Source organism: Misgurnus anguillicaudatus, unplaced genomic scaffold (assembly GCF_027580225.2).
Source record: "Misgurnus anguillicaudatus unplaced genomic scaffold, ASM2758022v2 HiC_scaffold_31, whole genome shotgun sequence".
Lineage (NCBI taxonomy): Eukaryota > Metazoa > Chordata > Actinopteri > Cypriniformes > Cobitidae > Misgurnus > Misgurnus anguillicaudatus.
The window spans coordinates 1,210,155-1,225,410 of NW_027395281.1; the positions used below are offsets into that span (position 1 = coordinate 1,210,155).

The 15,256-nt window shown below is 37.0% G+C and overlaps 1 protein-coding gene across 3 annotated transcripts in view; it reads right to left on the reverse strand.

The window, feature by feature from the left end:
- LOC129452888 (uncharacterized) overlaps positions 1-15,256 on the reverse strand; it is a 55,601-nt gene that overhangs the window by 36,675 nt on the left and 3,670 nt on the right. The window contains exons 2-7 of one of the 3 annotated variants that reach the window (XM_073865378.1): positions 11,473-11,778; positions 10,712-11,050; positions 9,125-9,430; positions 8,589-8,885; positions 8,338-8,492; positions 3,673-4,131 (exon numbers count right to left, since the gene is read on the reverse strand). In XM_073865378.1, coding sequence (XP_073721479.1) covers positions 8,371-8,492; positions 8,589-8,885; positions 9,125-9,430; positions 10,712-11,050; positions 11,473-11,778 — 1,370 coding nt within the window. In that variant the 3' untranslated portion in view covers positions 3,673-4,131; positions 8,338-8,370. Of the gene's footprint in view, positions 1-3,672; positions 4,132-8,337; positions 8,493-8,588; positions 8,886-9,124; positions 9,431-10,711; positions 11,051-11,472; positions 11,779-15,256 lie in introns of those variants that run through there. The other 2 variants (XM_073865379.1, XM_073865376.1) reach the window with 2 other exon arrangements.

Sequence of the window (15,256 nt, forward strand, 5' to 3'; positions counted from 1 at the left end):
TTAAACATCATCCGTGTTAGAAAATAACTCTGCAAGTTGTAGTTTTAGGTTTCAAACAGAGATGGTGATAGAGAGGCAAAAGTGAAAGAATCCATCAGGAGTTGTTGCACCCATAATGCAACATGTTATTAAAAAAAAAACAGATAAATGCCCGTAAAACATAAATACGGAAAATTCCTTCATATTTACACAGTATTTTGTCCGTTTTTTTACGGATTTTTTTTAGAGTGTATAGATTTCATACTAATATCGTACTAATTTTATATTTAAGCAATATCGCTCGAGTAGGAGTGTGATATAGCTCTATATCATCACGGCTGTAATTACGGCCTCGTGCCAGAGGCAACCACAGCTGTGATGATATAGAGCTATATCACACGACTCCGAGAGCGATATTGCTTTTATACAACAGTTCGACGGCACACGTTTGAAAAACGAAAACTAGAAAACAACAACGGAGTTATTTTAAAAGCCTCTTTGTTTGAGAACTACTTCTTCCGCCACGGATTTGAGGGCGGCCAGAATGACAGGTAAAACTTTCAGCTGCTTTGAAGCTCATAACAACTCAATGGACAGAAAAGCCGTTACTTTATATTACCGTTTCTTGGTCACAAAGTGTAGTTTTAAGATTTGTTCAGTCGAGAATGTATATGTATTATATTTAAATCTGCAGTCGATTAGTAAAGATAGCGCCTGTTTGAACGTTTGCTTAGTGAGATTCGGTACGAATGAGAACCAAAGCATGAGCGGACGTCAGTGTTCACTCGCCCCGCTGACCACCGCCCTCTCTGGGCTACATCTCTGACAGGGATTCCCCGGCTCTCATGTTGACCTTGTTAGTTTATGATCGTCAAAATGAGATCAAATCAGCAGTATTTGGTGTCATGATCAAAATATTACTTGTTTTTTATTCATATTTAGTGTCTTTTGTGTTGTTATTTTTTTGGCGCGAGGTAAAAGTGAATAAAACTATACTTGTTTAACGTTACTATTGCTTTCTCATTGATTCTTAACGTGATACGAGCACTCGATTATTATTATTAAACTTTGTTCTTGTCAGTACTATACAAAACGTTTTTTTTATAAGTGTTGGAGTGATGTTTTTTCATGCTGCTTATAAATATACCAGTGGCGATATCTCGTAACATGTTTTAATAGTTACGTCACGATAAAGTAAATGATCAATGTCCACATTTAAAAGCTGCGGTGCTTACCTGCAGTTCCACTGTGTTTTCGCGTTCTGATAAGAAATATAGTTCTACCATAAAGACTCAGAAGGCAAGTGAACGTTTGAATGACATTTATTCCATGTTAAATTAAAAGACAGAAATTCGAATCAGTCTCAAAATAAAAGAGATGCTTGAGTCTCATAAGATTTTGGCATATGCCCCGCCTTTCGTCCGGGTCTAGCTGTAGTCCGGCAGATCCTGCCTGATGTTGAAGGCAGGGGCGGAGCCTACCCCCGGACAAAAGAACAGGGAACAACCTGGTGGTGGTGGGGAGGATGGAGGTGAACTTCAGCTACGACACCTACGGGCAGCAGGAGAGAGTGTTAGTTCAGCGTTTAAATAGTCGGCAATGAGCTGTGATTGGTAAGCCGATTTTATGAATGAATGACGTGGTATTAGAGTCTTCCTGGTAGAACTTACGCTGACGCTTTCATCTCCAGAAAAAAACGAGTGTCTATATTCCTCTTTCCAAGTGTTAATCGTCCACACAATGTAACAAGACATTTCTCCCATTAACTTTAACGTAACATCCAAGAGCGCTGATCTTTGACGGAATAATAACTTCTGATTGGGGATTCACAGACTGATTTATGAGCTAGTAAACTAATGAGACACACGGAGAGTGATTCAAACAGCGCGTCTGTGTTTTTTACATTCAGAGATGAGCCTGCTTAGGACCTCCATTCACTAGGTGGCGGAATGATACGAAAGGTGAAGCGGTTACAGTGCCGTTATCAGCACAATATCGCATAGCTCTTAGCCAATCAGATTCGAGACCCAGAAAGAACTGTTGTATAAAATTGTATATCATGTTTGTTGTGTTCAGAGAGCTCCCGTTATGGATGATGTGGTGTATGCAGGAGTCGTAAGTCAAGATGATTGACTGTGATCAAAGACAGAGACTACAGATACAAACTGATAAAGACTGATGGAGACATCTGACCTCTTAAACCCCCACATGAGGAAAATTTTGATTTTATTACAACACTGATTAATATAACATGAACTACTGATGGACATCAACCTGATCTCACAAATTTCCGTGGCATAGTCAGGATGGCAGGATTACTTTTATCAATGCTTTGTTTAAAGTAAGGCACTGCCCCCGAAAAATGTGTATAAATGCAATGTAGTCAGAATTGGTGACTGCAGCTCCATATATACTCTGATTTGAAGATCACTTTCTGCAATAAAGACTACTGCTCGAGGAAATCCAAGTCTCCTGGTCTTCACTAAAAAGGTTTACAAAACAGCTCATGCTGTAACAGAACGAGTTTGTTACATTCAACCAATAAAATTCATTGTTTTAAATAATTCATTAATTATAACACATTTAACAGTGAATTTTAAATTATTTAAGCAGTAGATATGACATACTCTACACATAAATCATTTGACCTCAAGATTAAACATTGGGGAAATGAAATAAACTGAGTCACGATGATGATTGACTGTGATCAAAGTCAGACACTGATGAAGATTGATGAAGATATCTGACCTGTCAAACCTCCACGTGAAGATTTTATTACAACTCTGATCAATATAACATCAACTATGGACAGATCAAACTTTCTGAATCAGTTTAAATTACAGCCATCTGGTGGTGAAGAGATAAACTTCACTTACAAACACCTGCAGCTGCTTGTGACTTAAAGGAACAGTATGTAAGAAATGTATATCAATTAATTATAAAATGGCCCTGATATGTCACTAGACATTAAGAAATAATTTTCATTTCAAATACTTATATTACTGACAACAGTGGTCCGGCCAGGATATTGTCATTTAAAAAGTGGAGTTGCAGCCCTCAACTTATGTTTATGTTGTCATTTTGTGTATTGGCCACCAGTTGTGTGATTGCAATACCAGTTTTGGCCACAATCCTACATACTGTTCGTTTAAGTAGCAAGTTCATTACATTTAAACAAAGTTATTCATAAATGACATTTCACATTTTTGTGCATTTTTCTTTAATGATTTAAGCAGATGGCACAGTGTAGTACACATTTGGACATTGTGATAGAAACAAATGACCTAAAAGATTAAACATTAATCAGGGAAAATTAAATAAACTGGCAAAAAAATGAATGAAGCTCACAGATAAGTCATTTCTAAAACATAACACAATATGACAGTTTTCAGTTTGATTTCATTTAAACATTAATTACATTGAATTAAGGAACAAAATGTACTAAATATAACAATTAAAGTCAACTTCATAAGGTTTTCAGTGTGCGCTTCTCTGATCTTCATTTATTAAGTGAGCTTTTACGATATGCTTACATCACATGACATTTACTGTATTTACCCATTAAAATCTTATGGGTTACTTTTTGTAATTATTGTTAATTCTGGTTTTGAATTAAGCAGCTTTAAAAAAAGATATATTTTGTGAAAAGCATATTAAAGTGCATTTTATGATGGATGGATGTGCTTTTTGGAGTTTTTAAAGGCGCAACATTATTACCCTACATAAAAGCCATGACTCTAACACAGTGTTGTAGTCGAAACCACCTAAACCGCGACCAAAACAAGACCAAGACATTGAGAGGTTGAGACAAGACAAGAACGAGACCAAAGACAGTTGAGAGCAAAACCATTAAAAAATTCTGGAATTACATCTTGGATATTGTGGGCATTTGTATTAAATTTGTTGACAGATTTCTTTTTGAACAATCCCCCATTTATCTCTGCACAACAGTAACAAAAAAAGATTTTACTTTCATTTGTAATGACTTACATTCCTTTTTTATATTTAATATTATATCAGGCTTATATTTTACAGAATGTTCTTTACATTATGTAGGATGATTTTATGTAGAAAATAGTCAATCACATAAAAATGACTTAAGGTTGGTGGTGTTGTGTGTCAAAGTCAATTCATCTCGCTGGTTCTGTATATCTGCAAGAAAGTAAAGAGATCAAATCAAATGTGCTATGAAAATGTCTACTTCTTGAAATGTGATGTTGATTGTCAAATAAAGATGCATTAAAGAAAGTTTTAGCTTCATGTGGTGAGTGTTTAAGTCATTGTCTGTCAGGCCCGGATTGGCCATAGGGAGAACCGGGAGGATTCCCGGTGGGCCGGTCTGTTTTTTTTTGGCCACGAGGGCCGGTGTTGTCATGCCACCGGGATCACGCGTATTTACGGGTGAGAGATGTCCCCGCCGCTTTATGCACAAGTTGATTGTGTCCCGAGTCCCGACCACTTATTGGAAGAATTCTTGCATTAGGGTTCATTGACATCTAAAACGCATGGGAAACGCAGAACGTGCCGCTGTCTTCTGGTTTTCAAAGCGCTTACTTGAACACGAGTTTTGTTTCAGACGCGTCTATATTGATTGCGCTTGCCGGTGTTGTGTCGAAGTCTGTTCCCCCTATGTTCCCCCTATTTTTCCCTTCAGTGTAGTGTTTTTATGGCGTTTTTACCACGTTATAGGTTTTATTATTTATATATTTAAAGTTTTAATGGCTACTGAGATGTATATGTGTGCATTTCTGTAATGTATCTGTATTGTTCTTAATGGTAAGTCAATTATTTTTACAGTATGAATCATATTATATGTATAATATTTATTTAATTATGTATGCAAACATTACATTTTTAAAACAACCAGTAAAGGGGAAATAAAGAAAATAAACTTGAGCGCGTCTTTTGAGTGCGCTTGCCGGCCGCGCGTCTATTATATTTTAAATAAACTTGAGCGCGTCTTTTGAGTGCGCTTGCCGGCCGCGCGTCTATATTTAAAATAAACTTGAGCGCGTCTTTTGAGTGCGCTTGCCAGCCGCGCGTCTATTATATTTTAAATAAACTTGAGCGCGTCTTTTGAGTGCGCTTGCCGGCCGCGCGTCTATATTTTAAATAAACTTGAGCGCGTCTTTTGAGTGCGCTTGCCGGCCGCGCGTCTACCCAGCTAACAGAAAAAAGTTCTAAGAACGTTCCCTGAAAGTTTTTAACGTTCCCAAAAACGTTCTGCCAACGTTAAAAGTGTCCAGTTTTCTTGACGTTCTAAGAACGTTTTTGTGTTGTCTCAACGTTAGAGGAATGTTACATTTTACCATTTTTAAACGTTATGACAATGTCATGTTTTAATGTTCACAGTCACACAATGTTTAAAACAACAACTGTTTATTATATTGACTTCTTTGATTGTTATGTAAATGATAGAGAAACATTGCATTTTATTATATTTATTTTTTATATTTATATTATTGTATTATATTTATTATATATTTATTATATATTATATATCTATTATATGTAAGTTTAGATGTTGATGTTTTGTTTAATTTTAAGTCACCATTATTGTGATTAGTGTTCGTTTTAGTTGGGCTCTTGAGCCTTGTCCTTTGCTTGCTAGTTTTTTTCCTGGTTGTGTTAACTTTTTGATAATACACCACATTTGTTATGAACATGTTAAGTTAATAGTGTAATTCTGTGGTGTGGTGGTTGGTACATAATGGTAAAAAATCATTCCTAATTAATTTACTAATCAAAAGTTTTCTGTCAATAATGTAAATGAGAGCCAGCACTTTCACAGCAGTTTGTCATTAAAGAGTTTTAGAAACTTTGGACAAAAAATATCTGCTGTATAATTGGGATGCACAAACATCAAGAATCAGACTATGAATCTCAACCATGGTGACAATTAAATGAAAAACTTCATGCTGCAATGCATGCTGGGTATTAACAAATTACAAATCTCATTCAGGACTCCCAGCATGCACTGCAGCATGGATAAATAAGGATTTTTTTTCCAATTTTCTTTGTCACCATGGTTGAGATTCATAGTCTGATTCTTGATGTTTGTGCATCCCAATTACACAGCAGATATTTTTTCAAATAAACTTTTGATTAGTAAATTAATTAGGAATGATTTTTTACCATTATGTACCAACCACCACACCACAGAATTACACTACTAACTTAACATGTTCATAACAAATGTGGTGTATTAACAAAAAGTTAACACAACCAGGGAAAAAACTAGCAAGCAAAGGACAAGGCTCAAGAGCCCAACTAAAACGAACACTAATCACAATAATGGTGACTTAAAATTAAACAAAACATCAACATCTAAACTTACATATAATAGATATATAATATATAATAAATATATAATAAATATAATACAATAATATAAATATAAAAAATAAATATAATAAAATGCAATGTTTCTCTATCATTTACATAACAATCAAAGAAGTCAATATAATAAACAGTTGTTGTTTTAAACATTGTGTGACTGTGAACATTAAAACATGACATTGTCATAACGTTTAAAAATGGTCAAATGTAACATTCCTCTAACGTTGAGACAACACAAAAACGTTCTTAGAACGTCAAGAAAACTGGACACTTTTAACGTTGGCAGAACGTTTTTGGGAACGTTAAAAACTTTCAGGGAACGTTCTTAGAACTTTTTTCTGTTAGCTGGGTATTATATTTTAAATAAACTTGAGCGCGTCTTAATACAAACGGGCTGGCCTCTAAACGTATTTTTTTTATCCAAGTCATAGATGAATTCTCTATGAATAGTCATTATTCATCGTTTATTGCAAGAGGAACAAAAATCTATTTGATGCAAAACTCATTAGTTTCAAAAGTATATCCATGATGTTTTCTTTTTTTTTAACACAATGTAGGCCTACGTTATTTAGCAATAGACATGATCTAAGTACTAAAAAAAAAGATACAGATTATTTCCATTTGTTTCCAATTCATAGGCCTACTTGATAAATCTTGCTTGTGTATTGTATATCAGGGGTTTCCAAACGTTATCAACCCAACAGTTAATCGCAAGACTCACCATTTTTTAGAAATAGAAATATAGAGGAAAATACAAACACATTTGTTTCCTTTAGTTTTTGAATAAGTTTACTTTAGTAATATTATGGTCTTATGGTAGGGCTGCATAATTATGGCAAAAATTATAATTGTTTACTGCATTTGCACGGAATATGAAATTATATATTTGAAAAATACAGTGAATTGCAAGGCTGCAGAGAACAGTGCACTACTGCAGACTTATACTACTGAGGGTTTAAAGATATTATTTTAATAGTCAGTCGTGAACTAAAGTGGGCCGGTCTAAGGCATGAAACTCCAGGGCTGAAAATGAGTCCCACTCCGGCCCTGTTGTCTGTGTACTAGGTTTGCCCAGCACTCCCATGACTAATTCATAGGAGAATATAGAATGACCCCCGGTTGGTTGTTGTGATATTTGTCCTGCCCCTCCTTCACTGTGATTGGACGGTAGAGTGAGAAGTGACATTGATGAGCTGAGCATTTCACCCAAAGTTTAACATTTTTCATTGTGGCGCTTCCATTGGAAACAATGGCCACCAGCGTAAATGCATTGGTGTGCACGCCTTCTCAGAAGAAGGGGAGAGCGGGGGCGAAAGTACCATTTTTCAGAAAAACTTAATTTTAAAAGATAATGTTATAGACGTTATAGACAGTTATAGACATTTAGTTGGGTAACAACAACCCAGAATATGGTTATTTATAACCTAACAGTTGGGTTTGTCCATATTTGACCCGCACTAAACTTACACTTGAAGAGTTTCGTTGCAAAACAAGATAACTCCATTTTTAAAAAAAATTCAGAAATCTAATTTTTTGGTTGTGCATTCTAATTAATATCAATTCATCTGCAGTTGGTTTGTTTTGATTTAAACCTTCATAACTTAACAAATACAGCTAAGTAGCACCATAAAACAAAATAATAACATGATATCATAATAATAAACATGTTTTGACAACAATGTAAAAAAATGGATTTATCTCGTTTTGCAACAAAATTCTTCACTTATAATCAAACCGCATGAATTTATCTGAAAATCGAAGAACAACAGCAATCATTTAATGAAGCACATTACTGTATTTGTAAAACACAACATTCCTATACATTTCCAATATTCAAAAGATAAAACAGGTTGTAAAGAAATATATTTTGATTTTGAAACTAATATCTGAATCAACGTACATGCAATGCAATACACACTGAACAAGATCATAAAAGTCTTTGCATCTTATTGAAATCTAAAAAAATCAAACCATCACAAACACAAAATGTCGAAAAAAAATTTAGTAGAGAAAACTTACCAAATTGTAATTTTATGCATTTATGTTATTTCATCAATTCATGCACTTGTGCAGTGGCAAAAAAATCAGCACCATCAACAACATCACCACCGACAGTACTACAGCAGCCCATATAACTACTAAGAGTACTGTATTCCACTGACTATATTCTTGTTCTGTAATGATGAAGAAAGACATCATTATCATCATTTTATATGAATCTGATCTTCATCAGATGGCGAGAATAAAGAGACACATTTTCAGCAACTTACCAGAGATAACAACATAAAATTTCTTTAGTAAAGTATGTCTGCTAGTTTTCATCTCCAGTTTATAAACTCCAGCGTGATGAGTTTTGATGTTTGTGATGGTGAGATCTCCAGTCTGAACATCTACTTGAAGTCGGTCTCTGAATCTCTCATCGTGTGCTAATTCGATCTGGCCTGTTTCCTTAAGATGAGCTATTAAAATGTCTTCATATTTCCACAATAGTTGTTTATATGTCTGTGTACCAACACCAGCATGAAGAGTGATCGGCTTTCCCTCAGAGTACACTTTCTTTTGTACACCTGTACATTTTTGACAATTGTGCATAAACAATAATTCAATGTATAAAATTATGGGGACATGAAGCTTGAAATTAAAAAGACTATAAAAATAAATAAAAACTGAATTTGTCACATTCGTCTCTGTTATTGGATACTGGATTTGATTTAACGGAATCTGTCACCATATGATCTTTAAAGATCACCCAAAAATACTGATCGGAGTAAAATAATATTATTATTTAAAGACATTGGTTACTCACCACTGACGGTAAGAATAAACATCTTGTGTAAGGTGTATCTGATGCAGTTTATCTCAAGATTATAAAGTCCCGCCTCTGATGATTTGATGTTTGTGATGGTGAGATCTCCAGTCTGATTGTTCAGCTTCAGTCTGTCTCCGAATCTCCCATCAGCATCATATATGGAGAAGATACTGGCTTTTCCATCTATTTCAGCTATGACTGTATCAGAGATCCACCACATCACATGATCGCTATGTACATCAGTAAGATCAGTGTGTAGAGTAACAGAATCTCCTTTCTTTATTAATATCATCTTAACTCCATCTACATCAAAAATACATAATTCATTACAACATCAACATGGAAAACACATGTGGTATTGTTTGTTAATGCAAAAAGTCTGCACTGTTAACCCAGATATTGCCTTACCTTAAACAATGAAGTAAACATCAATTAATAATTTTATGTTACATATACTTCTTTATTGTAGTTCATTTAACTTTTAAGTGTATAAAATCCATTAAACTAAAACATTCAAGTGAAATAAACTTAAAATGATCAATACATTTTGTAAGGAATACCCATGATATTTTGATTAGTTTCTGCTTTTTCACAAAATAAGAACTGATAATAAAATAACTTTAATTGCTTAAATATTTGTTAATAAAATGTAATCTAGGTTTAAACTATTATATTATTAACGTTGTTTTGCCGTCTATTAAAATTTTGTAAAGTCATTGTTCAGGTTATCAGTTTTTACTTACATGAACCCTGGTATTTTGTTATAATGTGGTTTATAACACTAAAAGTAACTTGGTTAACTAAATGGAGATGTTGGACAGAGCAATTGATATTACAAATTATTTCAAGTTAAATCAAATTAAAATTAATTAAGTTGAATTAAATGAATTAAGTTGGAATTGCTAGAAATTTTAATGTACTCTTGTTTTAGTTCACATTACGTTCCATTAATTTTTTAAAGGGGATATATAATGAAAATTTGAGTGCTATAATTGGGTCCCCAGTACTTCTATCAACATAAAAAAATGTGAAAAAGATCAACCCAGTAACTTAGATTTGGTAAACCATTGTCTGCAAGGATGTGAAAAAATAGGTCATTGAAATTTGGCTCCTCTTGTGATGTTAGAAGGGGGCACAAATAATTGACAGCACAATTTCCATTATGGTGATCAGTGTTTGCATAAGCTCGCTTGCTTTTAGGAGGACACACCCAAAAACAGCACACATTTGCTCACACCTACAAAGTGGCAATTTTAACATGCTATAATAAATTATCCATATGGTCATTTTGGGCTAAAACTTCACATACATTCTCTGGAGAGACCAAAGATTTATTTGACATCTTTAAAAAGTCTTGTGCAATGCCCTGGTTTACAGTGCGTGGTGGGAAGTGAGAAAACACTACAGACAGCAGAAATAACATAAGCAGATTTTTGCTTGTAGTCAGACGCAAAAATACAATTAGCTGCATTTAATTTTGCACTTCCATTTAGATCCATGCATTTATCAGATGATTTTAACGACACATGATTAAGTATGCAGGTAATTTAATGTGATATTCTTACACTGAAACAAGCTACTCACCACAGACAGTAATATTGAATCTCTTATGTATAGTATGCATGCCGCTGATGATGTGTACTTGATAAAGTCCAGACTGTGCCGCTCCGATGTTTCTGATGGTGAGATCTCCTTTCTGGTGATCCACATGTAGTTTGGGGAATATTCTTTTTTTAGCAAAATGTGGGTTTATAAAAAAGATATGGGCTGGTCTGTTAATTTGAGCTAAGACTGTATTTTCACGTTCATAAAGCCACAATATCTTCTCATCTCTCTGTATTTCAGTAATATCAGTGTGTAGAGTAACAGAATCTCCCTCCATCACTGACACTTGTTTTACTCCTCCTGTACTGCCAAACACACCTGCAGACGAAATGGATATTTTAATTCAAAATGTATTTTTTAATTATTATGTGAATGGTTAGCATTCTGACAGAAAGTTTGGGACTGACAAACTCGGTTTTTATTGTACGAAAAATTCTTTTATTTTATTTTTGGGGGGTAAAAAATGCAACCCTGCATGAGTGGGAAGAAGTTGTGTACAACTTGTGTGTCACAAGTCTTCATCTCATGTTTCTTTTTTTTAAAAGCCATAGTGGTAAAAAGTCATGTTAATAAAAAGGAACTATCACATGTTCTGTGATAGTTCACAGAAACTGAAAATGCAAAGCCACACAAAAGCAGAATCTGGGTTTTCAGTTAATGACAAAAATGAAAACAAGTTTTCAAGAGTATGGAAAGAATCAATGTGCGAAATGTTAAAATAAAATGCTTGAGATACTCACTGACACTGAATGTTTTTGTTGTGGTCTTCTCTCCAGTGATCTCTAGTTTATAAACTCCAGTGTGTTCAGATCTGATGTCAGTGATGGTGAGATCTCCGGTCTGATTGTTTAGCTTCAGTCTGTCTCTGAATCTCACATCATCTCCATCCAATGCAATTGTATCAGCTGCTCTGTTGATAACAGCTATGAGAACCTGATCATGTCCAAACATCCACTCGATAACAACATCCATCTGTATCTCAGTCACGCCAGTGTGTAAAGTAACTGAATCTCCTTCATTTACTGTCACTGTATCACTAAACACACCTGCGGACACAGAGAGAGTAAACCTTGAACACATTTGTATTAGTATCATTCAAACCAATAAACTTAAATGTGGGTTATGTGCAGGGTGTGTGATTCAAAATGGTTTACAAGAACCTTTGGATATTAAAGGGGTCATAGCGTTTCCATCTTTAAGTGCTATAATTGGGTCTTAAGTGCTTCTATCAACTAGACAATGTGAAAAAGATCAAACCAGTAACCTTGTTTTGGTAAAGCATTCTCTGAAAGCATGTAAAAAATAGGTCATTCAGATTTCGCCTGTTATGTGATGTAGGTAGCAAGTCTAATTATAATAATACCGCCCCCTAATCTGCACTATCCAACCACGGCCCTGCCATTTAGTGCAGAGAGAAAGAGCGAGAGAAAATTATTGACAGCACAATTGAGTTTCAATTTCAACAAACCACCATTATGGTGATCAGTGTGCATTATCAGCTCATTTGCATTTTAAAGGACACACCCCAAAACGGCACATTTTTGCTCGCACCTACAAAGTGGTAGTTTTAACATGTTATAATAAATTATCTATATGATATTTTGAGCTAAAACCTCACATACATACTCTGGGGACACCAAAGACTTATTTTACACCCCTTAAAAAATCTCAGAATTTGACCCCTTTAAGGTGACCAGACGTCCCATTTTCCAGGAACAGTCCTGTTTTTGGTGTTTTGTTCCAGGCTGAGGCTGTCTCTCGAAAATGTCCCCTTTTAACAGCACATCTTAAACAACCAGAAAATTGTGACGGATGTCAGCGCCAACGCTCCCGGTACTTCCCATTCACCCGAATACTGACTACATTCCCCATCATGCACTGTGACCCGCTGATTACACACCAGCTGCAGCGTATCAGCGGGTCTATTTAACCTGGGACTCTGCCACCTGAACTTTGCGAAGTCTTGTTTGCTCTAGCAGCATTTCTGAGCGTTTTCCCTGTGTGTACCCGTGTTTGATTTCCTGGTGTTATTTTGGACTGTCTCTTGGTTTACTGATTCTTGCCGCCTGCCCTGAACTTGGACTGGATTACGACTACGACTGCTTTCTGCCTGCCCCGATCTTGGACTGATTACGTTTATGATTGATTGCCGCCTGCCCCGACCCTGGTCTGTTAAACGTTTATGATTACTTGGATGTGCCCATTGATTACTGTTGTTTGCTATTTGTTAACATCAATAAAGAGTTGCAAATGGAACCTAACCTGTCAGTCTCGTCACAGAAGACTTCGCCACCACAGGCTCCAGCAACCGTGGCACAGCTTACAGGCGAGCTGTCCACACAAGCAAACATCCTGGCGGCTCATCAACATCAGTTAGTCCGATTGACATCTCTCACGGAGGAATTAGTTCGCTCAGTGCAGAGCTTAGCTACATCGGCTAACACCGCCGCTACACCAGTTCCCACGCCTCCTCCACCTCAACCCATAGCCACGCCCCTGGCTTCAGTTACACCCCGTCTGGCATTCCCTGAAAAGTTTGATGGCACCCCAGATCGATGTAAAGGCTTCCTCATGCAGTGTGAGCTTTTCATCGCTCAACAACTCCATATTTACAACACGGAGGTTAGTAAAATCTCGTTGATTTGTTCTTTGCTTACTGGAAAAGCATTAGAGTGGGCTACGGCATTATGGGCAGCTGGCAATTTTAACCAATGTACCTTTGATGAGTTTAAGAGTACCATGCGAGCTGTGTTTGAACACCCAGCAGGAGGTCGAGACCCAGGGGAACAATTACTCACCCTTAGACAGGGGCGCCGCTCAGCGGCCGAATTCGCTCTGACCTTCCGCACACTCGCCGCACAGACCAACTGGGTTGAAGATACATTGAAGACATTGTTTCGTCAAGGTTTAAGTCAAGAATTACAGTCCGAGTTAGCTTGCCGTGACGAAGGGAGGAGTTTTGATGAATTCGTCAAGCTGGTTATACGTGTGGATAATTTAGTACGCAGTCGCAGACCAGTCCGTGTATTTGAGACTTACACAACTCATTCAGTACCTTCCCCTGACACGAGTGAACCCATGCAAGTGGGCAGAGCACGACTTACGGCGGATGAGAGAGAACGCCGCTTTCGTCAACGTTTATGCTTGTATTGTGGTGAAGCTGGCCATGTCCTGGCTGTCTGTCCCTCACGACCAGCTCAGACACGCTTAGGTCGGGTGAGTGCATCTATTCCATCTACTACATTTGAATGTATGGAAGTTTCTGTCTCGCTGACATGGCAACAAAGTAAATTTTATACCAAAGCATTACTTGATTCCGGGGCTGCGGGAAACTTTATTGATGCGGGATTAGTGAAGTCTCATGGAATCTCAGTAACCCCTTGTGTACCCCCTCTCTCTATCGCAGCGTTAGACGGACGACCATTGGGCACCGGTCACGTCACGCACATCACTCAAAGCATCACACTGGTTACCGAACACGACCACACAGAAGAGATTGTGTTTTACGTCATATCATCTCCTCACAATCCAGTCATTCTGGGATTCCCCTGGTTGCATTTACACAATCCACTCGTTTCTTGGAAGGAAAAGAGCATTCTGAAGTGGAGTGATAAGTGTATGAAATCCTGTTTGAGTGAGTCACCTGATCTTTCTGTATGCACGTCACAAATTAATCCAGTACCCAGTTTACCTGATAATGTTCCCCACGAGTATTCAGATCTTGCCATTGCATTCAGCAAGATCAAAGCCACACAGTTACCACCTCATCGAACCAGTGATTGTGCTATTGAACTGTTACCCGATGCGGTGCCACCTAGAGGACGCATCTTTCCTCTATCAGAACCAGAACAACAAGCCATGAAGAAATACATCGCAGAAGAACTTGAGAAGGGCTTCATACGTCATTCTACGTCACCAGCCTCTGCAGGGTTTTTCTTCGTGGGCAAGAAAGATGGCAGTCTTAGACCATGTATTGATTATCGGGGCCTGAATGACATCACAGTAAAATTCCGCTATCCATTACCCCTAGTACCAGCTGCTTTGGAACAACTACGCAGTGCTAAGATCTACAGCAAGTTGGACCTTCGCAGTGCTTACAACCTGATTCGTATTCGTGAAGGGGATGAATGGAAAACAGCATTCTCCACTAGTGATGGTCACTATGAATACTTGGTGATGCCCTTCGGTCTATCTAACAGTCCGTCCGTGTTCCAGTCCTTTATTAATGATGTTCTCCGGGACATGCTTAACCGATTTGTGATTGTTTACATAGATGACATACTAATTTATTCTGATTCTCTAGAACAACATGTGGTACATGTCAGAACTGTCCTCCAACGCCTCATTGAACACCAGCTCTACGTGAAAGCAGAAAAATGTGAGTTTCACCAGTCCTCTACGTCCTTCCTGGGGTATATCATAAGTCCAGACGGGGTGGCTATGGATGAAAAGAAGGTGGAGTCAGTTCTACAGTGGCCCAAACCTACTACGGTAAAGGAACTCCAAAGATTTCTGGGATTCGCT